Source organism: Falco peregrinus, chromosome 7, assembly GCF_023634155.1.
Source record: "Falco peregrinus isolate bFalPer1 chromosome 7, bFalPer1.pri, whole genome shotgun sequence".
Classification (NCBI taxonomy): domain Eukaryota; kingdom Metazoa; phylum Chordata; class Aves; order Falconiformes; family Falconidae; genus Falco; species Falco peregrinus.
Window position 1 is genome coordinate 745,953 of NC_073727.1, and position 27,827 is coordinate 773,779.

At 39.9% G+C, this 27,827-nt stretch overlaps 1 protein-coding gene across 1 annotated transcript; it reads left to right on the forward strand.

The window, feature by feature from the left end:
* On the forward strand, positions 1–27,389 carry HNRNPLL (heterogeneous nuclear ribonucleoprotein L like). The gene is made up of 13 exons (XM_055810148.1): positions 1–342; positions 8,451–8,569; positions 9,739–9,976; positions 14,355–14,440; positions 16,741–16,837; positions 16,926–16,998; positions 20,908–20,979; positions 22,631–22,848; positions 23,022–23,143; positions 23,565–23,766; positions 24,696–24,753; positions 24,870–24,968; positions 26,615–27,389. Exons 1-13 carry the CDS (start codon positions 145–147, stop codon positions 26,668–26,670), a joined length of 1,638 nt encoding a protein of 545 aa, XP_055666123.1. The 5' UTR covers positions 1–144; the 3' UTR covers positions 26,671–27,389.
* Positions 27,390–27,827: the final 438 nt, after the last annotated feature.

The window sequence follows — 27,827 nt, forward strand, 5'->3', positions numbered from 1 at the left end:
GGGGTGTGTGCGGGGGGACGGAGCGCACAGCATCTTTGGGGCTCGCCGCCGCCGCTGGGCTCCCACCCCGATCGCGTCCCCGCTGTCGTCTCGCCTCCCGCCGCGCAGCCCCGTCGTCCCGTCCCCTCCCTCTCTCTCGCGGCTATGTCGTCGCCGTCGTCTGGAGAGCGGTACGAGGAGGAGGAGGAGGAGGAGGAGGACGGCGCCTACGAGAGCCAGGCCAAGCGGCTGAAGCCCAGCGCCGCTGCGGAGGAAGGCGAGATCGAGTACAGCGGCGCGGAGGAGAGCGAGAGCCGGCGGGACAAGCCGCCCCCACCGCGCGGAGGGGGCTTCTCGGGCGGGGTGAGGGCCGCGGCGGCTGCCGGGGCGGGGGGGCCTGCGGGCCGCCCCCCGCCGCTCTGCCCGGGGGTGGGGGGCGCTCTCCCGGCGGCGGGCTTCCCGCGGGGGCGACAGGGCAGCGCCGGCCAAGCGGCCTTCCCGGGGCCGCTCCCCGGGCACGGAGGCGCTTCCGGCGGGGGGCGCGTCGCCGCCGCGGGCGGGGGACGGGAGGGGCCGGGCGGGCGCTCGGGCCGGCGGTTCCCGCCGCGGCGGGGCCCGGGCGGCTGCAGGGCGGCGGGCGGGCCGTGGGCAGCTCGCTGCCTCTCGGGCTGTGCCGCCGCGGGCTGCGGGCCTGCCCGGTTGCCGGGGGGGCTGTAGAGAGGCGGCCGGGGGCTGCTCCCGTCCTCCTGTGCCATCTTTGTGTCTGGCGGGCGGCGTGTCTGCTTTCGGCCTTCCCCCCCCCCCGTGCTACGCCGCCTCGCTGCGGGTTTTGCCGCTCGCGTTTTCGGCTTAGTGGATTCCCACCCGAGTGTAGTTCCTGACCCGTGAATTTGGGCTAATGGTACTCTTGTGCCCACGGCGTTATGTCTTAGCTAACTTAATTGTCTGGCAGATCGTAGCCATGTTTCTTCTTGATGGCTCTCTGTTTCTGACCGGTGAAAGCACGATCAAGAAGACACTGATTTAATGGCAGACCTTGACATTTAGAGTGCTTCTGTGTTGTGATTTGTTAGAACGGACCCGCTTATCGCTGGGGTGAGTTAGTGAGAGCCTTTGCTGTTACCGTCTCTCCAACGGCTGCACCTCTCAACGATGAGATACCTGCTACATCAGTGCAAAGGTTCCTTGGTAAACTGCAACAAAGATACAGCTCTGAAGAGAACGGTTTTAATTCTGTAGTTTATTGCGACAGAGCACCGTCTCTCTCGCAGTCGAGGCTTAGCAACGTGTTTGTCTTAAAGACCAGTTCTGAGTGAAGTTCATGTGCTTGCTTAAGTTATCTTGGGATTTTGTCATGCCGGAGGGCTGGACAGGATGCAGTGTTGCAAGTAGGAACAAGATACTGCTCTTGCCTTTCCCCTTTTCTGAAGTATTTTATGAAATCAGGTAGTTCTTACTTTTGTTCTATTCCCCCCGCCCCCCTTCCATTCTGGGTTCTGGCTCAGATTATCTTCATCTTGAACTCGATATCTCAATTTATCCCAGTTAATGTGCAGGGGACACTGCCCTGCCCCTTCAGGTAATGGGAGCATGGGGTATGTTTGTAACTTTACATTTGGGATTTCAAGAATGGTATGTGCTGAGTCTCATGAGTAAAGAAACTGAAAATGTGTAGCAAACGAAGAACATGAGGATTTTTAGGTAGGTTGTTGTGTCAGTTGCAGTGTGCCTCAAGGAGGTACGTGGCCACACAGTGATTTATTGGCAAAGCTGCATGCACAAGTCCACTGTTGGAGAGGCAGAATTGCCTCGTTAATAAAAGATCAAACTAGTTTCTTAAGGATAAGCTATAATGTCAAGTAGATATATGAAAAATGAATGACTGAGAGCTTTTTTATGTGGGGCTTTTAATAGCAAAATGCCAGCATCTGTTCATTAGAGTTAATGTGAATTTTAGGTTGTTTTTTTTTTCCTCTAATAGATTAAAAATTTGTGCAGGAAACTTATTTATTCTGTGACATGTGTTTTTCATTTCTCTCCAGGGAAATGTTCTTAGCTTATAAAAGTTGTATGTCATTCAGGGCAAAGACGTATAAGATGAAGGTTGGCTGAGAGGAAGGAAGAAGTGTCAGTATCCTGTGTTGCTCAGAGAAGAGCAGAAAAAGGAATTAGTGAAGATGGAGTACGAGGAACTGAATAGAATGGGGAGTTAGAAGGAGGAATGGGAAAATGGATGACTGGGGTAAAAAGAGTGGTAGGAGTCAGTTAGCCTCACTTTTTTTTAACGTGTCCTAGAATATGGTGAACTGTACGTTCATATGGATTATATGCTGTCTTTGCACAAAAGCAGGTTTGTGGTAGGACCCCTGCTAGTGGGCTGGTGGAGTCTGCCTGCTGGTCTCTGTTTATTATTGTGCCACTTTCCTGTTCCTCTGGGATTGTTTTGTTGGGTTGAACAAACTCTTCATGGTTGTAGGTTTTGGGGTGTAGTCCCACCCCCCGAGTAGGTGCCTAGAAGTCTGTATGCTCCATCTCTATGATAGAGAAAACCAAAATGTATTTTGCTGTTCTTTTTCCTGTGTTTCCCACTCATGTGGATGCTTCTCATAGCCCAGAGGTGTACCCTCCTCATGGCTCATCTGAAGGCTGAGGAGCATGGAGAGCCTGGAACAGAGCAGAATGTTGACCATGGGAGGAGTAGGAAGTGGTCTTGCAGAAGTATTCTGTTGATGAGAGTATGATTTGGAAGAATGACATTTACAGAGGCAATGTTGGGTGGTGGTGAAGCCTTGGCAGAGGAGTCAGAGTCATCACAGTGTAACAGGGGGTCAAGGACACTGGGAGAATGTGGATTAAGAGCTGCGTTTGAGGGCGTTTGGAGGGCCTTTCAGCTTTGTCCCCTCTTCCTTAAATTTCAGTTTCATTGATTAATGTTGTATTTAGACAGCCTGTATTTTCTGTAGCATCCACTTGCCTCACTGTCTGACATAGCTATTCTCAAATGTTTCTGTGAAGTAAGGAAGATCTATTATCCATAGTCTTACAGTTGGGGACATGAGATATGGCAATTAAATACTCACAAATGTGGCTACAAGCTACCACAAGGTAAGATAGGGAAGTGAACTTGCAGCTTCTCAGCTACTCTGCTGTGATGTCCTGCATGCAGCGTTCTTGCTTTGCGGTAAATGGAAAGCGGCTCACTTTGCAACTCAGTTGCTTTGTGTCTATCACAGGCGTTTTCGGTAATGGTAGCTCGCTGGCAGGGAGTTCAGCTCTTGACCTATTTTGCAGCAATTTGTTCATATATCCATTCCTTAAATGAAGTACATCCTAGAAATTGGTTATGAAGTAGTGTTAATCTTCTTCTTTGTCCTCTATTAAAATAAGTAACTGTTGAATCTCCTGATGATGCTGCGTATTGTGTGGGGTTTTGTTTTGGGGTGTAGCTTGTTGTTTTTAAAGGGATATTCAGATTGTTTTGACCAGAATGGAAAATAGAATAGAATATTTCAGCTGGAAGGGATCTACAGTGATCATCTAGTCCAATGGCCTGGCCACCTCGGGGCAGATTCAGAATTAGCAGAAGGAGCCAGAGTGCAGGTATTCTGTCTTGTGGCAGTTGTAGTCATTGAAAGGACACAGTGGTAGAGAGTGCTAGGAAGAGGAATGCATTAAACAAAAGAAATGATACACCAAACTCCACTTCTGAAACAAAACTAAATTGCTAGGTAGCCTTCGGGATTATGGGGTGTGATTAACCCCCTTCTCCTGCCTAGCCTCCTCCCAACCCCCAAAACAAGCCAACCAGCCAACACCAAAAAAAAATAAATATCCAGGATATGCAGAACTGGTACTTCTACTGCCATGGAACCTTTGCTTTGTTTGCTTGGTTGTTCTAGGACACTGTCTTACTTCACTGTGTACTGGAATTATGTTGCCACTGCAAAGCTACAGGAATTCCAGGTGGCAGAGAGGGGGGGTGTCTCCTGTATCTTTGTAGGGAAGAGACAGATCTGCTCGAGTCAGGCTGGTGTGGTCAGCAGGGATGATGTACAACAGGGCAAACAGCTTTAAGTAATGCCACCGTCGTGTCGTACAGCTGGTGGTGGAAGAGTGTACACAAAATGCTGCATATCTGCTTATGAAAGCCATTTCTCATCAGACCATCCCGAGTGGGCAGAGCTGAGATTATTAGGGGAATGTGTTGTGTACCTTGACCTTGTCTTTATAGTGTGGTAATTTTAGCTACCCTTGACATGCTGCAAGGCAGCTGGATGCAGATCAGTCCATAGTTAGGCATTAATAAGGTTTTTGGTGCTTACCTAATTACATACCTAATAAGCAACCTTTCAGCGCTTCTCCCCGCTGCCCAGTTCTGTCGTGTTTATAAGAGCAATTTCAGAGCATTTAAGAGGGATGCAGCGAGAGGAAAAAGTTGAGAGTGAATAAGATAATCTGAATGGTGAGAAATAAAATAACAGTATGTTTAGGTACCTGATGGAGATAATACGAAGGAGGAGTGCAATCCTTTTGTAGTAAGGAGAAAAAGAGAGATGGTGGAGGTAAGCAGAGGAAGAGTAAAGGAGCAGATGGCCCAAAAAAGGCAGTACAGACTAACAGAACTAAGGTGAACGTGCTGACTGGAAAGTATCTGGAAAGAGGATAAAGGATGCATTTATGTGGAAACAGGTGGTAAAAAATTCTCTAATCTGGAATTGGTGAGCAAGAGAGACATCATCCTAGAGCCCATGATGACTTCCTTCCCTTTTGGAATGGCAAATCGTAATTTGTTAGCAAGAAACCAGTGTCTTATTTAAAAAATTGTCTAGAACCATGTAGGGTCACCAAAGAACAGGTGTTAAAGTGCTATGGCCATGCTTTGAAGCTGCTTCTGTTGCAGTCTTACGTATGCGAAGTAACTTGTTTGTGCTTCATCTGCTTGGTTATGTCAGCACTTCCCTTCATGCCTTGGCTTTCTACAGAAGCTTGGTTTCAACGTTAAGTGTTTTTATCTTCCTTGCTTCTTTCTTGAGGGAAACTTTCTCTGTTCCTGTTCCTGGTCTTGAGCACTTAGAAAGGAAGTCTGTTTCCATTATCTATTTAATAATTGCGGTTTCTGTCCAGCTAATGATTCTTCAAGAAATTGTTACTGAGCTTTCAGAAACCCTTAAGCCATCTATATTAATGGGTACAGCAGTAACATCAGAAGAGCAACGGTTCTTCTGGCTTTGGTGGAGTATAAGTGTTAGAGTTTTGCATGGGACTTTTTTGCCATTGTGGGAGCTGGAGTTACTGGAAGGCTCCTTTGTAAGCAGAGAAATACTGGTGGTGGTTAATCTGTATGTGAGCAGATGCTTTGGTGAAACCTTTGTCTGTGTGACAGCTACAGCACGTGTAGTTTTCAGGATACAGTGGCCATGAGATCTTGGTTAAAAATCCTGCATTTCTCATCTCCAGGAAGAAATGATGGCAGCAGTTGGATGAGTCGAATGTACATTTGGACCTTAGCTGTGGAGATACTTTATGCTTACACATTCGGTTTTTCATGTGACTTTATTTCTCCTTCTTTTAAAGGAAATCAGGTATCATTCTGGATTCCTGAATGGTAGCTGCAAAACTTGTTTGACAATAATACGTATGTCTGCTCTTTGTGAAGACTTTCTTGCACTCAAACATATGCCTGTGGCACATGTTCATGTCTTTCACCAATATGCTCTGTGAATGTTAGTTTGCGGCTTCCTGGCTCAGGACTGACTTGCACTCGATTCTTGTGCTGCTGTTTACTGCTGCTACTTGGAAGCTCTTTTGAGTAAAGCAGAGGCCCTCTGATTTTGCCATTTATAAATTCAGTGGTTTTATCTGTATAAATTAGTTTCTGAAATGCTGTGTAGGTAAATCCTTAATTTAATGGCAAGTGACTGAGATTTCACTGTTCTGTGGGTTTTGGTTTGGTTTTTTATTTTATTTTTTTATTCCATGCCTCCTGAGCTTTTGCGGAAGTTACTACAATAGCAGCAGTGCTACAATTTTTGATTCTTGCTAAATCTCCTACTATACTACACTCTACTAAGGGATGTATTTGGTGTTATGGGAGAAGGAAATTTGGCTTGGAAAGCCAAATGTTGCTTTTACTACAAAAGAAAGCAAAATTTGTATTTGCTGATGGAATGATTCCAGTTGCAGAAGTGCAGACACCTGTATATGTGTGTGTAATTTATATAATGGATTTAAAGATGCAAGTATAAAAGTCTTAATTTTTGAGAGAGTTTTAACTGTTAGAAAGATTTGTATCTTTAGTAGGCAAGCGTAAATTCAGTGTTAATAAAGAAAAATACAAATGGATATCTGTGATAAAGAAACATGAACTGAAACTAACAGAAGACTGGGCAGGGGAGGGAGAGAGATGCATCATTCTGTTATGATCCACTCTGGAAAGCTTGACTTGATGTATGGGGGTGCTAATTAAGTAAGGTAGCTCTTTGTAGTGAATCTTTGCTTCACAGAGGAAAATCATCGCTTATATTTGCCATCTGATTAAACAGAAGTATTTTTTGGTGAGTTTTCTTGAATGTGTTAAAGAAAAGGAAACAAAAGAAAATGCATGCCTCTAGCATTAACTAGGATCTTAACATAGTAACAAGTATGCAGGGCGATGAATAGTTGATTTAATAACTTCTGATTGTTCTGTAGACTGAAAATAAAGGTGCCTGCTATCTTAACACCTTAGAGTAATAGACTTTGCAGAAAAAGCTGGTATTTATTGTTAGTTTTCTTTTGAAGGTTTCCTTAGGTACTCTTTCAGCTTTGAAACGTGTATGCGGGTAAAGAACATAGAAGCTGAAAAGAAAAGCCTCCATGTAGTTCTGTTCCTTCTGCAGGTGCCTAAGATTTGCAGTTCAAAGTATTGACCCTTTATGACTGCTTTGATCACTGCTACTGCTGTAGACCTCAGCTAATTAATCAGGATATATAATATCTTACACAGATATCAGTAGTGGTGTTTTCCCATGATTGTCACAGCTCTTACTCAAAGAAATGCGTTGCTACTTAAAATGCTTTCATACTGCAAGTGAATAGAATGTAAGCTAAGCTTAAAAAAATTACACACCAGATTGTTCTGACATCTGACAAAGTCTGAAGTGCTGCCTTTTGGTTCAAGTGGAGTGGTCAAATTCTCAGTTTAAAGAGAAAATACATAATTGTTTTGGGAAAGCTGTGTATGGAACACAGGAATTACCAACAAATTTAGTCTTCTGTGTGTTTATCTGGAATGTTTTTCCTTTAATCTGTAGTTCAGACAGATAGGGGGGAGAGGAATGTGTGTAGCCGTTACTAGCAATCACTGTGGTTACTTAATTACTGGAGCTGAATGCTTCTTTGTGCTATGAATGAGAATCTCTCTCTAGTTCCAGAAGATGCTATACTACTACTTGTGAAAAAGTGAAAATCCAACAAGACTTGATCTGTTAGATCAAACACATTGATGTAGTTGCTAAATTTGAATACAGCAACTTTACACTGCTGTTACACTGTATGAAATTTGGGTGCTGGTAGTTATATTTAGTGTGCCCTTTATTATCTCTAATCTTTCTTTATCTCTCATTATTGGCTTACATAATATCTTTTTTTTTTTTTTTAACCACCATGTCTTAGAATATATAAGATAAATTTCATCCCTCTTCAGGCTTTGCATGGAAAAATGAGCTGATTCCAACCTGAATTCTTCAGTAACACAGAACTGACACTGAAGTCATAGCGATAGCTCTGGAAATTGCGCGTAGTGGGAACTGTGTGTGCTAATGTACAACGGCTCAATCTGTTAATGATAGCCACCGTCGGGGTGAAAAGAGAGAGTGTGCCCATAGGTACAGAACTTGTGAGTTTTTGAAAACGTGTGAAGAGTGTTCAGAATTAGAAGGGAGGTTGGATTTATTTCAAGTATAGTACGGAGCTGGCGTTTTCTTGCATTGTGGGGCACAGCTCTTTGTACATTAGAAAAATAATCAATTTTCATTCAGTTTACTGATGGCCCTTGTTTGTTCTTGCTTTTTTTATCCCCCCAGCCTGCCTCAAACAAATATTGGCATAAATAAACAGGAAGAGTGATGGAAATATTTTAGCTATTGTGCATGTCCAAGTATTTATTATTTTTTTATGCTTTTAACAAATAGGGTGGAAGACCTCTTGCTATTCAGCCAAGTGTTAAGTAGGCTCTTTTTGTATTGGAAAAATCTTGATTGTGCAAACACATTAATGAAATCTGCAAAGCTTTTTATTTCAAGTAGATTTCGGCAACTGAACTTGGCAATCTGTTTGGAAAGAAAAGTTAAATTATTTAAACCATGCTTGGATTGTACATTTAGATGGGTACTTCTGGACCCAGTGTAGTGTCTGCCAGATATTTAATTTTAGTTAATGATAGCAGTATTCGTTGTTCTGTGTTGAATTTTAAAATGTCATTTTGTTGCTAGGATGCCGGGGGAAGTCATCACAAAGTCTCTGTTTCTCCTGTCGTCCATGTCCGAGGGCTGTGTGAATCAGTTGTGGAAGCAGATCTTGTGGAAGCTCTTGAAAAGTTCGGAACCATATGGTATGTCAAGCAGTATAGAGTCACATCTCTGGACGAGTTAGGAGCGTTATTTAACAGTCTCTTGGACCTCTTTAAATATATTATGATAGCCATTTGAAATCCTGAACTTAGTTAATAGTGAAGCATGAAGGTTTTCTGGCTGTGCTCTGTTGGCACGTGGGAAGTCTGGTGGAGTGGGCTCACGCTGTCTGCACGCCCTGGTGTCTGCTGTCAGCCTTCAGCAGCACCGCTGCTCCTGGCCTTAATGTGAGCTGTAGCTAAACTGCATTGTGGAACAGCACAAGGGTCGTTGTGTCAATACAAGTGAATATACCAAAAATGATGGGCCGCAGAGCAGGCGATGCTTTTCCCTATCATTTCATCTGGGAGGAGTGCTTGTGATATGGTAAGACCTTCAGAATGAGATGGTTATTGAGAGAAAGCCCCTTCAGAGGTTATATGTCATAAAGACTTTTCATCTGTGAACAAAATAGTAAAGGCAAATGGGTAGCACCAGCTATTCTGAGTTTTGAGGGCTTCTTTTTGGAAATTTGCATTTCTTTTCAAGTAAATGTATGTATTGAAGTCAAATAGGGTGTTGTAAATAGTACAATATTTTTCACTGCCTTAATAGTCAAATAATTGAATTATACTTGTACCAGTATCTTAAAAAAAAAAATGAAGTGAGCACAGGTTTGTTCAGGAGTACAAATAGGTACATTTTAGCCTGAGAGCTTTACTTTTTGAAAACTTAAATCAGCTGACAAAGCTTCTGGAGTTTGTCTGTATCTGAATTTGGTTAACTAGAATACTTCTGTTTATTTCCTCTAAAGTAGTTTTGTGTCAAAAATAGTATTTTAAATACCTCATAAATGGCTTTAATTTTTTTAATATTAATTGTAGTTCTAGTAAGTTCGTGAATAATCGATTGTTGGTTGAATGGTTTTATCCATCGAACTTTTTCAGGAAAACAACAGCTTAATAGTTATTTATCTTACATCTGCATTTCTGTGTTTTGTGCAAATGCTTTAGAAATGCACTGTCCAGGTGTGGGAAGCGTGAGCAGGGAGACCTGCCTTTTATGCTGTTGCTAGCAACAGTTTAGAAAAAAGGTATCATACGTGACAGTTTGGGACTTTGGAGTAGTTTTGAGTAAGCATGTAGGAAAACTTTAATGTTTCTCTCACCAGCTATGTCATGATGATGCCATTTAAGCGCCAGGCTCTGGTGGAGTTTGAAAATGTAGAAAGTGCGAAGAAATGTGTAACATTTGCAGCAGATGAACCTGTATACATTGCTGGACAGCAAGCCTTTTTCAACTATTCAACAAGTAAGAGGATTACTCGGCCAGGGAACACTGATGACCCATCTGGTGGAAATAAAGTTCTCCTGTTGTCAATTCAGAATCCTCTCTACCCAATTACAGTGGTATGTTTCTTCTGTTTCTTCTGTTTTCTTTTTCTTTTTTTCATCTTTTAATAAAATAAAAGAAGGCAGGGAGCAACAATCTGTTACATTAACAAATAGTGCACATTGGAAATACATTGTACACTGTTAATTTGAGTCAGGAATTAAATTCACCTACCAAAGCTTTACACCATCTTCACATAAGTAACATGCATGTTCTGGGAAAAAACGTTTTCCGAGATCAGTCAGTCTTGTCGTGCAGATATTTTCCAATACATTTTAAGACTTCAATGGTCAGGATTTTGAAATGTTTAAACTGCTACATGCTTCTGTAATATGTCCAAATGTGTTGCCACTACATCAGGAATGTCATTTAGCTTTTAGGCTTCGAGTGGTGTATGTTTAAATAGCAAGTAACTTTTCCAGTAGGAGGGGTTATTTTATTGCAGTCCTTCATTCTTAAGTATTTCCTTTGTGGGAAGTTGAAAAATTCATCTGTTGATGATCAGCTCTAGTTTGATGGAATCTTCCTCACTTTTATTTGGGCCAATACCTTTTACTTTTCAGTATTTCAAGTTATACTATACATATAGTTGCATACTAATTTATTGCGATCTATTTATGGCACATGTGCATGTTTTTTAAATGATACAGTTGTTTTTTGCTAGTATTTAAGAATGCATGTTTTCTCATGCATTGAATGCTTATATTTTTACAGAGGCTTTATAATACATGTTGAATTGCACGGAAATATTTCAGAAAAAAAATTTAAAAGTCTGCTTTAAGCAAACTTAGATTACTGCGATACAAGCATAAGTTACTTGTTCTTAGGGAAATATGGATCAGTCAGTGTTTGTGTTGTGTGGAACCACATAATTTAATGCAATTGTCAACTTTTGTTTAATGTGCCGTATATTATGTTAACAAATTAATTGAAACTTAGTATTCCTGAAATTACTTAAAGCAGTCAGTTCCATGTCATGCTTGTTGCTTCACTGTATTGTGAATACCAATAGGTTTTTGCCTGTTGATTCATTAGTGGATGATGAATTTTCTTTCTCCTGTCAGTTTCCTTTATAGAAAAGCATGGCAAGGTATGAGTTGCTTTTTCATCAGTGTTTAAAAATAGACTTGCTTTGAGCTGTGTGAGAAAACCCACTAAGTTAAACTATTCTTTGCATGTGACTGTAATACAAATTTTGGAACTGTTTCATTCATTCATTTTAAATTTGGCTTGTATAAGCAGCTGAGTGTAGATGCTTGAGGAAACTGGTAGCAGAAGCATCATTCTGGGCTAGGAGAGTTCCATGGAAATTCTGAGGATGAAGCCTCTAGCACAGTAGCTTGCTTTGTGAAAACAAACACCACCCCACCACCCTCCCCTTATTCCTCCCGCTGCCCCCAACTGTTTGTCAGGCATATACTAATGAGCAGTAGAAGCAAACAGATTGTGAAAATTACTTGCAAGCATCAGAGCTCATTGGAGATAATGTAGACCAGTAGAGTTATGGCAACTGGAAAGAGAGTTGAACCTGTAACAGCTAGGAATGTGATGAGAAAAATAAAAATTTTGCACTTGGCCAATGGGTTAAAGAAACAGTTAACTTAAAAGTCTGCCTTATTAAAAAAACAAAAACACCCACAACACACCACAAGACACCACCAAAAAACCTCCCCAAAAAACACACAAGACCCAACACCAGCTCTCTCTCTTCAACACTTTTTGTCTCCTTAAATTTGAACTACAGTTAAACAAAATAGATGAAAAATTGCAATGAGATTAAGTGACAGGTCTGTCTGAATAACTGCAATAGACTGTTCTATAATTCTTAAGAGCTTTTCTTTCAAAACAAGCTACAGTTGTTGCAGAGAAATTGGCCTGCTCAAGGCCATCTTGTAGAAGAAGCCAAATTATTTTAAAATTTTGCTACAGCTTATTTCTTCCATTACAATTGTGACCTGCTTATTTTCTTTCTAGAGGGGTGTGGCAGTGAAGGGCAAGAAGGGCAAGTTAACTGCATTTAATGCCTAATTACTTCCCACCCATTTGTGATGGGGGGGGGATGTTTGGTGTTTTGAAAAAGTTTTGCCTAATGTGTCGTATGCAGGCGTTCGAAGTTCTGTTTTCCAGTTTCCTCATCTATGGGCAGAACTTCATCAGGGATTTGTCTGTAAGAACAAACATATTTGTCTGTTGAAACAGAGCTTTTCAAAGTGACCCCTGCTGCTGCAGTCCTTACTGCCTGTTCAGTTACAGCTCTGCTGGTGTCTCTTGGTTCTCACTTACCTTCTAAACCTTCCGTACATGCACAAGGAAGGGGTGGTTTGCCTTGGCAACTGACATGTTATAAACTTCACTGCCAGCTGCCTCTGAGGTTAGATTGTTGCACCTCCTTTTTTATGACATCCTAGTATATATATAGTGTTAGTGTTAATTTTTTTATTTAACATATCCCATGTTACCGTATCTTGTGAATCACTTGATTGATGTGGTAGCTGACTTTAAATAAAAAACAAATTTAATAAATTCAGCTCTGTGTGTCTGCCTGCTGGCTAATGACACTGATGGCATTTTGAGTAGAGCTTACATTTTGAAAGACTACTTTTTAATTAAGTGGCTGTGAGGGAATCTTTTGAAAGACAAATTGTAAAAGAAAATAATATGCCTGAAAATTAATGTCACCTGGCTGGAAAGTTTTCAGGACTCTCCTCCCCAACAAGAGGAGATGGAAGGCAGCTGCTTGTGCTATTGAGCGTGCATAGAAAATACACCAGTAAATGATCTCATAAATCTTATTTTTTAGGGGTTCAGGCTACTTGAATAATTTCTAAAAATGTCTGTCCATCTTCTGGAAATCTTAAGATTGACAGTCTCCTGTGCTTGCTTCATGTAGCTATGCAGAGCACTCACTGGAGTGTCTGGAGCAAGGCGCCTGAGGATGAACAATGTTTTTGGTTTGTTGTGGGTTTTTTTGTTTGTGTTTTTTAGTGGTAATATGCCCATATATTAAACCTTACAGTACTTTATATAAGCCAGATGTTACACCGCTGCATCTGACGCCAGCAATAAGACATCCTCTTTTTCTAGTTTCTTGTTGGCAGGGGATAGGTGAGTATATGGGGGGGTGTTTGGTTTATTTCTAAGAATTCCAGCATGCACCCTGACCACTTTGCCTTCCAGTTGCTCACTATTCTGCAGAACACAATAAGAAATACTATACCTAGTTCCTTTCCCCCTTCTCTCTCATCCCCCAAGTAAACCTGAGGATGTATACAAAGATCTTGGAATGAGCATTTTGGAATTATTTGGTTTAGATATAAAGAAAGGAAGGGAAAAATAGATTGTGGTAGAGTGTTTCACTGAGAAGTCAGTGCCTGTGCCTGCTAAGTTTAGCTGTGAGACTGACTGACTGGTAACACTTAGGTGCTTTCAGCTGTTTGAACATGATCTAACAGGTGAGTTGTTTCAAGAAATCATGGTTCCTGTTTGTTCAGGTTCTCAAGCCTAAGTCCTGGGAATTCTGAGTATGGGTGTGTAATCACTCTAAAATAAACTTGCTGTTCTTGGACAGATTCACGCTGGAGACTAGTTTCTGGTACCATAATGTCTGGATTGTTAGGTGTAATCAAGTGTTGTTTGAGGTCCTCCTAGCACCTAAGCCTGGCCTGATGTGCAGTAAGGAGAGCTTTTCTCCTTACTGTTTGGTTCCCCTGCAGCACTGAAGATGGTCTTGAATTTTATTTGTTCCTAGTAATATAGACAAATGCTGGTGAAAGCAGAGTGTTAACAGTGAGTTTGTATGAACGGAGTGTTTCCTGTCAGAAGTTTTCTCTGCCTTAACTGAAGAAGCACAGCAACCACTTGCAGTGCCTTTAATTCAGGTGAATACGGTTGAAATACATTTGATAAGCTACCTAAGCTTACATCATGGGCTACCCGCAGTTACTCTTCTGAAAATGACCATCAATGATAAAAAAAAAAACCCTCAGCTGCTAGAGCCTTATGAAATCCAATGTGCTGTAACTACTGGGTCACTTTGTCTGTCTTTGCCTTGGTAAAACTACTGAGTGCATGTTTAACAGGGAGCATAGTCTGAGACATCGATGCAACTATGGGCTTTTAACACATATCTTCAACTGTGTTGAGCTAATGTTTGCATGAGTACTTCTTATAGTAGGTTTTTCCTGGTTTTTTTCAGATTTGAGTGCCTGTACTATGTTAATCCATTAAAATGCTAATCATGAGTATATAAATTGTATAGGGAAAATGATAATTGAAAAATTAACATGCTTTTTCTTTGCTCTCTGGCATTTAAATGTCAATGCAAGAAAATGTTTTGTCAACCTAAAGTGTTTGAAATGTCACATCTGACTAAAATTTTTTTTTCTTCTTCCTTAGGATGTCTTGTATACTGTGTGCAACCCTGTTGGAAAAGTTCAGCGCATTGTTATATTCAAGAGAAATGGAATACAAGCTATGGTTGAATATCCTTTTTGAGTGTGATTCCCCTGCCCCCCCGTAGGCTCTTGACTGCAGATAGAATTTAACATGAGAATGTCAGAAAAATACTGTGTAATTTTGAGACCAAATTATTTTTTAATTTCTATTTAAGGCATCCTAATTTCTATATCTCTAAAAGACAAAATAGCACTGAGAAATTTCATCTTTATAGGAGAATGACACTGTCAACAATAGTCTTGATAACCATGTTTATAGGTAGCCCTAAGGCTAGTAATTGCAGACATGTAATATGTCATAGGTTTGACAACACATTATACACAAAAGCTTCATGGCTTCTGTGTGTGTTTTTACTCAAGAAGTGGGTAAGGGATTGCAGAGGTGCAATTTGACTTCTTTGGTCTTTTAAGATGGTTTGAATATATCCTGCTTATCTTGCTGTTGTGACTTTTAACAAAGCATGAGACCAACTTAGGCCTCCTTGACCTGTTTATCACGTGTTGAGGAAACTCCCTTGCAGCATTAAGTTGTACATAGGATGAAAGTTTGTAGAGTTCTTAATGCGTTACTGCAGTTTGCAAAGTCCAAAGTCTGCTATGATTATGCCTTAGTTTGTAAAATTCTGATAACCCTCTTCATAGAGACTGCTTACCATCTGTTTCTGAGCTGTTATCCAGACAAAATTGTACCGAAATCTCAGAAATTATTTTATGATTTCAGATGCTACTGATGTTGCAGGCTTTGTTAGTGGGTCTCTTCTGTAACATAGGAATTAACCGGTGGTTGCATTGGTGATTTGCCAGGCAAAAAGAATTACCCTAACTTCCATAAAAGCAAACTAATTGCTGCTTATCTATTAAAAGACTTAAACTGTGTCCTAACAGACAGTAGTTTAACTTACTACGATAATGTGTCAAGTTGTGTAAATGCTGTTGTCTGGATCAGATGACTTTTATGGTTGGGGGTTCTTCTGCATCACAGGAAAGATTAGGGAAGCTGTGGTGAGGATCCTGCACAGACTGAAACTACCATAGTTCTGTCCTTTGAATTAAATTCTACAACATTCCTTCTATTAAAAACAAAACCAACCAGCAACTGAAAGAAAACTCACAAATGTGCGAGCAAAGTAATGCAACAGTGTAGGTAAACAGTTTGGGGGGAGGGGGAAGAAGTGAGCTTCAAGGCAAACCTTGTCTGAAAAGTTAAAAAATTTACTCCAATTTCAATGCTGATTGCAGATGTGCTCCCACAGTTCTAGCCAGTGTCAAACAACTTCTTGGAGGTCTGGGAAGCTTAACTTTTCTCATTCTTAAATTCCATAATGAACCCACATCACCTTTGAAGAAGTTGGGCTACAGGAATGCGGTAAAACACAAGGGATATGCTATTGATACAGACTTCTTCCAAAATATCATTTTTCATTATATTGAATATTTTTATATAACATTTGATATAACATTATATCAAAGAGTGGTGCAAAATGTCTGGCCTACTGCAAGGTTCAGGCTTTTTGACACCGTTTGCTGTTGAGTATGTATGAGAACATGGATCGCTGTGCGCTGAGGCTCAAGTATGTTTTTCTCCTAGTCATAGAACCAAGCTTTGGCTTGTGTAGAGGATATGAAAAAACCTGTATGTTGGAGCCTGGTACATACATCAGCCTTGAGCGGTGGATTTAAAGCAATCTTCTTCTTGTATTTCTTGATGCAAGATGATTTTGTTCATTCAAAGTATCTCTTAATTCTGTGGTTTTATTTGGCTAGCAAGCTTAAAAGAGCATATTCTTTTTTAGTTCTTCTTGCTGTAGAGCAGCTACTGAGTTCATGTTCTCTCTACCCACAAGCCTCTAGCTAATGCTGTGAGAAGGGCTGCGTTGTCTTCAGTCACATCTTCCTGCCCCTGAGCTGTGATCCCTTCACAAGTCATGCAGCTTGGACTTCCCTTTCAGACCTTCCTTTCAAATATTCTCTAGGCTTGCTGGGAATTTTCTGTGTCCTCTGATGAGACTTACCAAATCCACCAGAACATCCCCTTCCTTCCAAATGATGTAACATCAGAGCATAAACAAAGTTTGAGTCTATAGAGTCCGCACTGTAGGGTTTACGAATTTATGAATGGTCTCATCATGTGCTACATCTCAAAAACAGATGCTTGACATAAGTCGAACCCGTACATACGTGTTGACAGTTTTATATTTAAGTCTGTATAGAGTTGTTGTAGGGTATATAATAGTGAAATATCTGCAGGCTATGGAAATAAAGATGTATCAGGAGAAAGGGACATGAATGAGACACCTGGGGGAAAAAATCCTTAACGTGGTGTGTATGTTTGAGTCGGTGTTTTGTGCCCAGAAGGCGAAGGCTGCGCTCAATGGAGCAGATATCTATGCAGGATGCTGCACACTAAAAATTGAATATGCAAGGGTAATGCTTGGACCTTCTCTTTTCATTTTGCTGGAAAAATAGGTATAGTCAAGATGTAACCTTTTTCACTTTTACTTTATTTGAACAGCCAACTCGACTTAATGTCATTAGAAACGACAACGATAGTTGGGACTACACTAAACCGTATCTGGGCCGACGAGGTAGGTTTTCATACGTTATTGCTGTAGATGTTTGACTGTACTAATGACAATCCTTTATACGTGGTCAGGCTGTATCGCAGTAGTCATTCCAAAGCAAGGCAGTGCTGCTGAAGGCTGTGCTCACCAGCCAGGACATTAACCCCGAGCCCTAGTGCCCCCTACTGCCGTGTGCGTGAGCCACTTAGTGCAACAAGGAGCCCACACCTGCAAGCACCTTCGCAGTTCTCAAGGACTTGCATTTCTCCAAGCAGCTCTCTCTCTTTGGAGGAGAGGAAACCTGGTACAGACTATTCCTTACAAACTACAAACTTGCACACTGCTTCTCCTTCGAAAGGACTCTTTTCCCCTATGTTGGACGAGGCATTAAGAAGGATAGAGGACTTCAGCAGGCTGACTCTACACTTCATCATGCACCACATCGGCATCAGCAAAAAACCAAACAAACAAACAAAAAAAAACCCTCTGAAAAAACTCAGACTTGCAATTCACCTTGTCTGCATACTGCATGCACCACCACCACAAGTTTTTAAAGGAGGACACTTTTCAGTACTTCAGATTTGTATGGGATGAATAACATGATAGACTGTACCCATTCTGTTCAAGTTTGTATGTATGCTGGTCTTATTTCCCTTAAAATTACAACTGAAAAACAGAGAACCTCCAAAATTAAGAACCTCTCTTGTTGATATCATTAACGTTGTAATCTTTTTATTACTTGCTGTATGTGAGAGTTGCATTCAGTCTTAACAGTGTATTGTCTAGTAGTAGGGAAGTTTAATCCTTATCTGTAGATAGTTGGAACTGAGCAGTGCAATATCGGATAGGCCCCCTCAGTTATTTAAGTATTAAAATAGGGATATCCATAATGGGTACAGGCATACTGTCTCTTAAGTACTCAGCTGTAAAAATTACCAGAGCTTAACTCATGTCAATAGAAACTATGACTATATATGTAAAGACAAACTGCTGTGTAGCCTAACTCCTGTAAAGTGTTTATTTTTTAAAAAAATAAATATCTGTAATTATTGAGTGCAGTGTTCAGTAACTTATGTACAATCATGTGTGCAATGTAAAGTTAGAAGAGTGAAGACAATGTGTCCAAGATAGAGTATCTGCTTCTCAGAGGCTATATGAGAACCAGGGCTTTGGCCGTCTCAAGTGATATGCACTTTCAAAGTAATTCTGCAGAGACGCTGGGCTTGTGAAACTGTTGTACAACTAAAAACTTAGGGCTTGAATTTTCAAAATGAAGTTCTTGTAAAAAGTTAACAAGGGAGCTACAGTATTGGTTGCAGCTTGTAGATTATGACTATATCAGGATTCAATTTTTTTCCCCTCGAATTCCTGAGTTAAAAAAGGATTTTGAAGAAACTCATGGGCAAGAAAAAAATGTGAAGGTTTGAATTTGAAAAATCTGAAAGATTAACTCGACCCTTGTGTGTTTTCATCATTACGGTGTTTGGAGGCTGACTTGTAACATTGTGCATCTAGTTACATTATGTTATTGGTCTGCAGATAGATACGGCTGATTGAGCTAAATGTTGCCTAAGCTGCAGAAAACAGTGGAAAATGAAAAACCTAGGATAGGTATGAGTTGCTTTTTCTCAAGAACTCTCAATCTACTCTCTTGCTTTCCTTTTGTTACTTTTGACAGCCTGTCTCTTATTTTTTCTATACATCACTCTATTACACCCAAGAGGAAAATAATTAGTCTTACATTATATATATCATGCTATATTGTATATAGCATGATTTTTCATTTACTGTGGCCCACATTCATCTATCTAGAAAACAGGAATATATATTATTGAATGAACACTGAAATGTACTTGAGAAAGCAGGCATCTAGAGCAGTTTTGCCCATAAAGTAATCCAGAATTTTTGGGTTTTTTTTAATTATTTGTGCATCAATTTACTCTTGTAGCAGCATTGTTTGGCTTTTGAACTTAATGTGTGACTGCAGGGACCTGACTGCAGCAAAGAAGATCTTAGCCCAGAGGAATTTCATTCTGAGGGGGGGCTTGCTAACACGTCCTTTCAGAATTTCACACGCCTCCCCTGCCTCAGGTCTTAGGAAGGAAATGCATTTTGCTAAGGCCTTATTTTTGTTTCTAAAGAACTGTTTGTTAGTTCTTAATGGTAACAAATTGCAGACTTCTCCATAGTATTTCTCCACTTAAATAAACTTCCTAACAAGTGTCTACTGCATTAGACTGAACAGAAAAAACCCACCTGACTATTAGTATTATTCTTGCTTTTAACTAGAAGGTTCAAACTGTAGTTCGGAGCATTTCATACACGGTGGCTCAAGGACCCGATTTAAAAACAAAATCAAAAAACAACAACCCCCAAACTTAAACTGTATTATAAATAATATTTCCTTTCAGAATTATTTTAAACACAGATCAGTTGTCATGCTTCAGTGCCTGTTTGTGCAAGTGTTTGTGCTGGCGCAATCAAGGGACTTTGTTTAAGGAAGGAACAAGTATGGGGCAAGGAGAGAGCAGTGGACTACGCCGTCAGGAGGAGGAAGTATTTATCAAACTGTTCTCCTAAAACTCCTTATTTGAAGAATATGGTTCTTTACTATGTTACTGTGTGCAGTTTCAAAGGATTTAGCTCCACAATCTGGAATTACAAGCTTGATTTTACTGAAAGGTGATTACTGCATACAGTTTAAATGTGCAAAATACTTGATATGACTGCTCATTTGCTTTCTAGAGCCAAGAACCAGAGCTGTTACCCTGAAAAGGAAATGGAAAAACAAAACTGAACAAAAGTAATCTTTCTTCTATGTATTTGAAGGCATTCAGCACTGTTCTGTCTTCAGGCTTTATTGCCAAAGTAAATAGCTGACTTGGAACCTGTCCTCAAAGTCCTGAGGAGAAAGGGCCCATGTGTTTTCATCTCCCACTGTTGTGTTGTTTAATGCAAGTAATTCCCTGTTTTTCAGGGCAAATACCTCCAGCTGCATTGGGCTGGAATCGCCATTTTCAGCATTCATACCTGAATTTCCTGGGAACTGTTGTAAACTGATAGAAGTCTTGCCCCATCTTTTAAATGTGGCTTTTTTAATTGTGAGAAATCAGTTGTGGCTTACAACAAAGAAATCTGGAAGTTAATTTTCTTTATCATGCAGCATGGATTTGGTTAGAAAAATACATCTTTGGCTGTGATGCACAGCTTGCCTCCAGTAATGTAGACCCCTTGCTTAACTTTATATCCTAGAGAACTGGGTTTTCTTAAAGGATTGACTGTTGTTTACGTGCATTATTCAGTGATGTTTTTCTTCAATTAAACTGTTGTGTGCTGCTGATAATGCAATAATGTACAATCCTTTCAGCACGCCCATAAATCAGTAGGTGTTCTGTAAATATATATGTACACATTTGTAATGCTCTCTGTTTACTGATTATGAAACCATGTAATACAGGTTGTTGTTGGCTTATGCTGAAACTTCTTGAAAGAAGCCCACTTTGAAAATGTGTTGCTGTTGAAGCTAATATTGTGATTCAGGTACTGTCTTTCAAAAGTACTGCATTTCAAATTTGTTTTAAGAGACGCATAGGTAAATCCTGCTGTATGGTGTTATCTATACTAATGTGTGGTGTCTGTTTAGGAAAACTATTGGGTATTTCCATAAACTTTAAACGTCTGAATCTCCACATTGGCCGCTGCCCCCAATCAGCTTAAGTGCAATTTGTTATACAATGGCAGTCTTTTAATTTGGTGTCCCAGGGCTGCAGCTTGTGGTTTTATACATATAATGAATGAGAAATAGTTTATAAAATTAACAAGGACTCAAATTAACTTTTTCACTTCTTAAGTAGAAGATTTGTGTCTTAACTGGAGAAATCAAGTGCATAGTTGTGCATACTAAACTGTTTTCTTTCCCTTCCCACATGTTAGACAGAGGGAAGGGCCGCCAGAGGCAAGCTATTTTGGGAGAGCACCCATCATCATTTAGACATGATGGTTATGGTAAGTAACACAGATGACAGATGGTTACGAATTCTTTACATGTTATGTGGAATTCTAAATATTCAGTCAATGCTTAACTGTGGACCCCTACAGCATGAATAGTTCACTTTTGTCCTGTGCGTGCGGTGCTGTCAGTCCACATTCTGAAAACGGTAGCGATTCACTGAGTTCTATGTGCATTTATTGCCATACCTCTTCCTTTCATGGAGAGCATCCAGCTGTACAAATTTATTCCTTGGATGAATGTTTCCTTTCATTTGCCATCACTCTAGCAGTGGATGGAAAATGACATTTGTACTGGGAAAGCAGTTTTCTTATAGAAAATGGCAACACAGCTTGATCAACGGTTTGGTGCAACACAGAGCTCTTTGATATTCTGGCATGCGCGCTGTGAATTGTGGGCTTTGCATTTATTCTGATTTAGCTAATTCTGAAAAGGTATAGCTATGCAACTGTGTAAGAATGATGTTTTGGAATTAGTGCAATAAAGTGCTGCAGTTGTTACCAGTGCTATCTGTAAATGACAACCTGCTGTCACTTTTGTGCGTTGGACCAAGACCTCAGTGTTGAGAAACGAATGTTCCCAGTTAGATGTGACTTTTCTAGTTATTGACTCTCTTAACTGTCAGATGCAATGTGATTTGTCTTGCCACTTTCTTTGCAAAGATATTTATGGTATTTTACGATGTAGGTTGACCTTCTACATACTCTTTCCAAAGGCTCTTCAAATCTCCAGAATTTCCAAGTTCTACCTTGTATTCGCTGATGTTCTTTTTTCATTCTTCTGATACAACCTTCTACGTTAAGTAATGTGGCTGTTCCCTCCTATACTACTGTCTCCCTCTCATTACTGCTTTTTGCTGGGGAAAAAAGGACAAAAGGTTTCTTTTACACTTGGCTTATGTGAACTTCACATTACTTTTGTATCAGAAGAACAGGTATCCTCTCCTTTGTCTGATATTTTCTGTAAACGGAAGTATTGCATACGAGTAATGTCTCTTTATTTAAAAAAAAAAATAATTGCTTATATCAGTGAAAATTGTCACTTCACCTGTAGTAGAAAATAGGATAGCTTTGTTTCAATTAATGCAGGGGTTTAAGTATTCCTGTTTCCTCCAAATGAGCTGTTTGTAGAAGGGTAGCCTTTGGACTTAATCTCTTGTCTCTGGAAAAAGAGCCGTGTCCTCTCCTCTCCTGATCTCTGGCTAAAAGTTCACTTCTTTTGGTTTGTTTTCCCTGCTTTGTAAAATTCTTTCTTGGTGACATATAGCTTTGTAAGTAGACATGGCAATATTCCTGAAGGTTTATTTTAAATACTACTTCTGACAAGTTTATGTTCAAATATTTTGTATGGTTCAGGGAAGGCAGTACTTTTTTATAATAACTGAAATACCTTTTATTACTTGTATGTAAAAAACCAGCTCCTTCCTTCTTGTCTGGTAATGTAAGAAGAGACTTGGAACATTAAAGGGAATAGAAGAGGGTGGTTTGGGTTTTTTGTTTTCTTAACTGGAAAAAGAATTAATGGAAACTACTGTAATGATGTTTCCCCCCTCCTTTAAGTATGCATTACGTATGTGGGCTTCAGTGCACGACTAAGTAGTGAAACTTGTTTCAAACAATATGAAAACATGGCCTTTCGTCTCCTTAGGGTCACACGGTCCTTTGTTGCCCTTGCCAAGCCGGTACCGAATGGGATCTCGGGACACTCCAGAACTTGTTGCTTATCCGTTGCCCCAGGCATCCTCCTCTTACATGCATGGTGGAAATCCTTCTGGGTCGGTTGTCATGGTTAGTGGGTTGCATCAGCTAAAGATGAACTGTTCAAGGGTCTTCAACTTGTTCTGCTTGTATGGAAACATTGAGAAGGTAAGGCATAACTTATTAAAAACTTGGAAACTACTATAATAATTTTAATTGTTTTGGAAAAACCCTGGGTGAGATGTTCTAAAAATATTTCCTAATAATGTATAAAACTCAGTATAAGTATAATGTATAAAACTGTTTGTTGCAAATGCCATTTTTTCCCAAATCTATCTTAGGTGAAATTTATGAAGACCATTCCAGGCACAGCACTGGTTGAAATGGGTGATGAGTATGCTGTGGAAAGAGCTGTCACACATCTGAACAATGTCAAGTTATTTGGAAAGAGACTTAATGTCTGGTAAATAAGTTTTATTATATTAATAGTCTGCTAGTGGGCAGATGGGGTGAGGTTGTGAACAGACAATATTCCATTATTCCTTTAACATTGTTGGAGTTATGATTTCCAATTTGCAACTTTTATTTTTAGCTATTAATTATTTTATTTAGTATTAACTTATCTATATTAATAAAGCATATGGGTGTTACTTGGATTGGCTGTTAATAAACTGTTTTCCCTAACATATCTTATCCATCCTTTCTACATTATTTTTTTTAAGGAAGGTGTCAAACCCAACCCATCTTGTTCTTCTAATTCAAATTGTAAAGAAATTCAGCTCTGTGCTGGTTAGATCAATGATCCGTGTACAAAGTATACAAGTCTTAATTATTTAAGAAACTCTAAATATATACATATGTGTGTATATATCCTTAAATCCCAGTGTTTCCAAGCAGCATTCAGTAGTTCCAAGCCAGATATTTGAACTGGAGGATGGCACAAGTAGTTACAAGGATTTTGCAATGAGTAAGAATAATCGCTTCACCAGTGCTGGCCAAGCATCGAAGAACATCATCCAACCACCCTCTTGTGTGCTGCATTATTATAATGTTCCCCTGTGTGTAACTGAAGAAACCTTTGTAAAGGTAGGCAGTTGAAATGACTGTGGTGTAGAGGGCTTTGGGGCTCTGTCCTAGCTTTACACTGTGCTACTTTTAAAAAGAAACAACTGGGATAGTTTCAGCATAGTGACTGGAGGAGAACTGGTTTATAAAATGGGTTTGTAGCCTCTCTAGATAGAAGCTGCTATATTTTCACAGTTCTAGCATTGTTATTTATTTATTTATTACATGAGGAACAAGATCTTGGACATCTAGTTGAGGAACATAACGTTTTTTTGTGGAGGAAGGGGAAAAGACACACAAATCCAAATACAGGGAAAGTTAGGGTGACAATTCACAAAAGATTTACTGAGTCCCTGAGATGGTTACTCTAATGACTGCTGGGATATTTTGAAATGGAGCGAAGTGTGCACCTGGAACAGTCTGCACAGCTAAGTCCTAAATGAACTCTGGATGCTCAAAACAACTCCTCTCAAGTGGAGGCAGTGGTAAAACTGATGACAGTTCTGTGAGTTCTTCTGCAGTTCAATAAAAGTTTTGTTGCGGTTTTTGGTTTTGTTTTTAAAGTTTTGTTTGAAAGTTAACTGGTTCATGAGTGGTGTGCTTGCATGTAGGACTTCAGAGCTAGTGTATTGAAGTGTAAATATCAACAAGAACTTGTTTTTACTTGAGGTAGTGATATCAGTACTCTAACAATTTTTTTGCCTATAAAATCGTATTTATCATGGGACAGCACAGATACACAGGAGCCTTGTTTTGCGTACTATAGAATGGTATTCTAAAGAGTTACCAATCTAAACATATTTTAAAAATAATAATTGGCCATAAATTCTTGGAAGCTCTATTAAAGAGTCAGTATTTTCCTTTTTGTGTCTCTTCCATAAACTTGGAACTTTTGCAAATGTTTTTACACGCATTTTTACTGGAGTTTTACCTCTTTATTTTTGTGACAGTTATGTGAGGATCACGAAGTTCTCAGCTTTATTAAGTACAAAGTGTTTGATCCAAAACGTAAGTAAACTTTGACCTGTTTGGGGATTTACTTGTATTCCAGTTTTGGTAAGAGCATACACTGTCAGGAGACATTACTAATCTCCTCCTTCCCTTTTTTTTTCTCATTTTGACAGCTTCTGCCAAAACACTGTCTGGTCTGTTGGAATGGGAATGTAAGACAGATGCAGTGGAAGCTCTCACTGTACTTAATCACTACCAGATAAGAGTCCCAAGTAAGTCAGTTTTACTGATCTTACGGCTATAATTTTTTTCTCGTTTTCTTACATGTTGATACTGCCTTTGTAAAAGGTGAGGCTTTGCAGCTAAAAACTGCATTGTTCTTATTTTATAGATATAGATATAAAAAACCCAGTGTATATACACACACATACTGTACTAAGTATATTACAAGATACAAATACTATATATTACAGTATTTAACCTCTAGTTTACGTTCTGTTAGTTTCTATCTAAATGGCACTCTAGTTTTTGAGTCAACCTATAGAACTCAAAATATGCTCTGCAACTTGGAAGTTACGGAAGGATGGAAAAAACCAAAAATTGATTTGGGAGGAAAAGAAGGCAAGGCAGGAAAAGCATTAAAATACACTGTCATCAAAAGCAAACCTAATGGGTAATGTCTTACAGAAGATTTTTAAATCTTTCACAATAAATGCAGAGAAATATACAGTATCTTTGGGCAGAAGATTCTCTAAGGTACCCAGCTTACTTCTCTAAATTAACTGTAGTGGATTCCCTTTCAAATCAGAAAGGATGAGACCAAGCTGAATTTAGCTCCAGACCAGTAAGAACGGAGGGGGAGTTCCCTTGCTAAACAAGTACGCAATAGGCCAGATCTGCACTGGACTATTAAGATTGTTTACTGGATTCAATGGAATTTTTCCAGGTGTTCACAGACATAACTTTGAGTCCAGTCCAGTGTCTAATATTATTTTAAACTAATGTCTCCAAACTTTTACGAATTTGTCTCCCTGTCAAGTGTTAACAGTTTAAATCTTTCCTGCACACAGACACATGCCCACACCCCCACAGCCACCCCCCACCCCCCCCCCACCCCACCCCTTCTCAGTGATGGGCTGAGATCACTTCAGGGCCTGACTATTTTTTAGGGTGGTGTTGATAACAGACTGTTCATGATTTCAGATTCATCTCAGTTTGGAGAGGTGGTAACAGCAGATGCCTTTCAGCATGGAAAAGGCAGACCCTAATGCATAATCAATCTGGCGCTCAGAGGAAAAGGCAGCATTTTAGACCGAGGACTGCTGGTTGAGTTGCTGCAATCAGCCTGTGGGAGGCTGGCTGGCCAGGACAGGTCCCCCATTGCCGGGAGCGCTGTGTGCTGCCCGCCCTGGCTCCTGGCCGCCCTTACAGCCCGGGGGTGCTCTGCCTTCGGGCGAGCCCTGAAGGGCAAGCTGGGCATCCTGCCGCTCTGCCAGACACGTGTCAAACCTGCCCAGTGCCGCATGGTCCCTGGCAGAAATGCCACATTCTCAGTCCTGACTTCTGTAAATATCTCGAAGTTGCCTGTTAAATACTACTATTATAAATAGTTCAGCTAGGAAGAGGGGCAGCAATAATGGTAAAATCTTTATAGCACAGCATTTGCAATTCCAAATCTACATTCCTTTGCAACCAGAAAACACTCTGTTTTTGTGTCTGGGAGATGCTGGCAGGCTCTCGGTAAGGCCCACTGGGAGGCTGGGCGGTGTCTGTGGGCAACTGGTGGCAGTGGGCGCGGGGGGCAGAGCCTTACATCAACACAACTGGTAAACTTGTCGGATTATGAAAAGTGATCTTGATAACAGGAGAGCTGTGCTCAGTGAAAGCCCTGAGTATGTTCTGTGTTGTCTCCTGACAGATGGCTCCAACCCTTACACCTTGAAGCTTTGCTTCTCTACTTCATCCCATTTATAGAGAAGAGGACAGCATGTTAAGAGCTACATTCACGTTGATTTGCAAGTTTAAAACTACACTTCGTTCACAAAGCTCTAAAGTGGTTGTTCTAATGTTGCCTTGTTTCAACTTAATTCTAATATCTTTTATCTTGTTTTATAATAAATGGTTGTTCCTTCATAAATACAAAACAGATTTTTTCTTTTTGCCTCTGAGAAGTACATGTTGTAAGCTTACTACAAAGTTTGTATTTTGTTAGTGTAGTATCTCCAAATGTCTAAAGAAGCACCAGTAGTATAAACAAGATTGTTTTCTTCCAAAAATGAAATATATTTGCATTTTCAATAATGTTAAAGATTAGCAAGTATTTTTCCATTTGTAGTCTTAATTGGCAGATAGAACTATTACATAAGAATTTTAAATGTAGAACTTGTTTTTCAGTATGTTAAGTAGTGAAGTATGTTGCAATACTAAAAAGCTTGTATTTATAAATGCTTTAATCAGGTTAATGTTGCACATACCAAATTTTTAGTAGTATGGACTTGATTTATAGTTCAAACAAAGCTAACTTAGAAAATTAAGTATGTACACGTGTATGGTGTGAATTCATACTTACTTAAAGTGGTTTTGGTTTTGTTTTTTTTAAAAAAAAAAATTCTCTTCCATTTGCATTAGCATGATGCCATCTATAGCTAGTCCCACCGTAGGGGCCTTTTAAAAATTAAAATTGCAAGCCTGTATCAATGTGTTCATCCTCATTTTCCATAATTTGAACTTAAACCTTTAGTATTTAACATATCCTCTTGACTTTTTTTTTTTTTTTTTTAAATAGTGGTTATGACATACTAAATGATAACAGTTGGATATATGAGAAGGTCGACCGCCATAGGAACCAAGGTGGTAAAAATAGTTAAAACAAAAAGCAAGCCCCGCTATACTCTGTCGTACCTGGACAGTTAATTTGATGGGGTTTTTTTGCCTGACTTATTTTATACATCTGTTATGACCATGAAAGAATTCATAGGTAGACCTGGCTAGCCTCTCGCTTAAACTGAGGTAATCTAGGTGGGATTCAGATAATGTAACTAGTTACATGATGTGGAATTAATAACAGGAAATGTCTGTTCTCTCTTCTAGAACTGGAGTTGCATCTTACTTGGGCTAGACCCCTGGAAATG